Source organism: Humulus lupulus, chromosome 3, assembly GCF_963169125.1.
Source record: "Humulus lupulus chromosome 3, drHumLupu1.1, whole genome shotgun sequence".
Classification (NCBI taxonomy): domain Eukaryota; kingdom Viridiplantae; phylum Streptophyta; class Magnoliopsida; order Rosales; family Cannabaceae; genus Humulus; species Humulus lupulus.
Genome location: NC_084795.1, coordinates 37,594,905 through 37,597,487, shown reverse-complemented (window position 1 = coordinate 37,597,487; position 2,583 = coordinate 37,594,905). Strand labels below are relative to the sequence as shown.

The 2,583-nt window shown below is 39.3% G+C and overlaps 1 protein-coding gene across 1 annotated transcript; it reads right to left on the bottom strand.

The window, feature by feature from the left end:
* Positions 1–959: 959 nt before the first annotated feature.
* On the bottom strand, positions 960–1,802 carry LOC133823935 (uncharacterized mitochondrial protein AtMg00860-like). Its single transcript, XM_062256787.1, has 3 exons — positions 1,669–1,802; positions 1,456–1,575; positions 960–1,329 (listed from the first exon to the last, which is right to left on the bottom strand). Exons 1-3 carry the CDS (start codon positions 1,800–1,802, stop codon positions 960–962), a joined length of 624 nt encoding a protein of 207 aa, XP_062112771.1.
* Between the last annotated feature and the right edge of the window lie 781 nt (positions 1,803–2,583).

Below are 2,583 nucleotides of genomic sequence, written 5' to 3'. Positions count from 1 at the left end.
GTTGTAGACATTCCCAGAACCTTGAGGTAAAAAATAATCCTCTATCAAAGACTATCATCTTTAGAACTCCATGTAGCCTTACTATCTCTGTGTATTGCTTTGTGTTGTAAATTGTTCTTAGTGGCAAGAAGTGAGCAGATTTTGTAAGTCTGTCTATAATCACCCACACAGAGTCATGCTGCTTTGTGGTCCTTGGTAATCTCATCATGATATCCATCGCTATATCTTCCCATTTCCATGCGGGAATCAATAACGGTTGCAAATTTCCAGTGGGTCTCTGATGTTTGACTTTAACTTACTGACATGTAAGGCATTTTGCTACAAATTTCTCTATGTCCTTCTTCATTCCCGGCCACCAGTACATTGTCTTAACATCGTTGTACATCTTGGTCGACTCCAGGTGAAGTGAATACGCAGTGGCGTGCGCTTATTTTACAATACTCTTAATTCACCTTTGTTTGGCACATACACTTGATTTCTATATCGTAGTATGCCTTCCTTTGTCATTTAAAAGTCAGCATTTTCTGAGCTTTGTAGTGTTGCCCTCTTCTTAAGAAGAAACTCATCCTCTTTTTGTTTCTCCTTAATTTCCTCCATCAGTGTTTACATGATTGTCAGGTCATCTAGTTTTCCAGTTATTAACTCAATTCCGAACTTCTTTATATCATTTTTTAAGGGTTATGCTATCCCCCTAAGTGTCGATACGCTTTCGTAACTCCATCTACAAAGTGCGTCTGCCACGACTTTAGCCTTTCCTGGATGATACAAAATCTCACAATCATAGTCCTTAACTAGCTCAAGCCATCTCTATTGCCTCATATTGAGCTCATTTTGCATAAAGAAGTACTTTAACTCCTATGGTCCGTATAGATATCACACTTCTCCCCGTACAGACAGTGCCTCCAAATCTTTAGAGCGAATACCACGACTGCTAATTCCAAGTCATTGGTCAAGTATCGCTACTCGTGCTCCTTTAGCTGTCTCAAGGCGTATGAGTTCACTTTCTCATCTTGCATCAAGTCGCATCCAAGACCTTGTTTTGACACATCACAATATACTACAAACTTGCCTTTATCATATGGGACACACAAAACTAGGGCTGATATGAGCTTGTCCTTTAATGTTTGAAAGCTTTCTTCACAGTTCTTTGTCCATGTGAACTTCTGTTGCTTCCTTGTTATATTTGTTAAGTGTGTAGCTATTTTGGAGAACCCTTCAACAAATCGTCTGTAGTATCCCGCCAAGCTCAGAAAGCTCCTCACCTCAATGGCGCTCTTAGGTTTTGGCCAGTCCTTCACTGCTTCAATCTTGGCTAGATCTACTTCTACGCTATTTTTAGACACAATGTGTTTTATAAATGCCACCTTCTCTAGCCAGAATTAACATTCCTTAATCTTAGCATATAGTTGATGATTTTTGAGTCGTTTCAACATTATTCGCAGGTGCTTTTCATACTCGGCTTTCATCTTTGAGTAGATTAATATATCGTTTATGAACACCACAACGAACTTATCCAAATATTCCTTAAATACTTGGTTCATAAGATCCATGAACGCGGCTAGTGCGTTCGTTAAGCTAAAAGACATTACTAAAAACGCGTAGTGTCCATATCTAGTCTAAAAAGCGAACTTTGGAATATCTTCTTCTCGTACTCTTAGCTGGTGATACCTTGACCGCAAATCGATCTTCAAGAACACTATAGACCCTTGTAGTTGATCAAAAATATCGTCTAAAAGGGGCAAATGATATCTGTTCTTGATCGTCATAATATTTAGTTCTCGATAGTCGATGAACATCCTCATGCTCTCGCCCTTCTTCTTGACAAAAAGCAGTGGTGCTCCCCAAGGCGAATAGGTGGGTCGGATGAAACCCTTGTCTAAAAACTCTTGTAGTTGCATCCTTAACTCTTTTAAATGGGTAGGTGTTATTCTATAGGGAGCTTTCGAGATTGGTGTCGTCTCTGGTGCCAACTATATTTCGAACTCAATTTCCCTGCTTGGAGGTAATCCCTGTAGATCTTCTGGAAACACCTCAGGAAATTCGCATACAATATGTACATCTTTTGGTTTGAGTTGCGTCTCTCGTGATTTGACCACTACGTTGGCTAGAAACACCTGACAACTGCTACAAATCAACCATTGAGCTTTGAGAGGTGTGACTAATGGTATGTGAGTTTGAGAAACTTCTCCTTTGTAGGTGAACTATTCTCCGCCTTCTGTTTTAAAGTTGATTGTCTAAACCTTACTGTAATTCCCTTAAAAGCCAAGAATCATTACACTGTGTATTTTAAATAATGGTAGACTCACTAAACGAGTCATTTGGCCATAACCTTGTTTCTAAGCATGATTAATGGTTTAGGGTTAAAAAATTTGGTCAAAAGATATAACCGTTTAACTAAAACGTTTACTTCCATACATGGGATCCCAAACTAACATTTAAAAAGGTTAATTACAATTGAAAAGTTACAGCCAACCGACCTAAGCGGCTAAATAGGGTTTAACCCTAGTTCCTCTTAGAAACCTCGGTCGTGGTGGTCAAGCAGTCGCATATGTACACATCGTCACCGAAGCTCTTCAACTCATA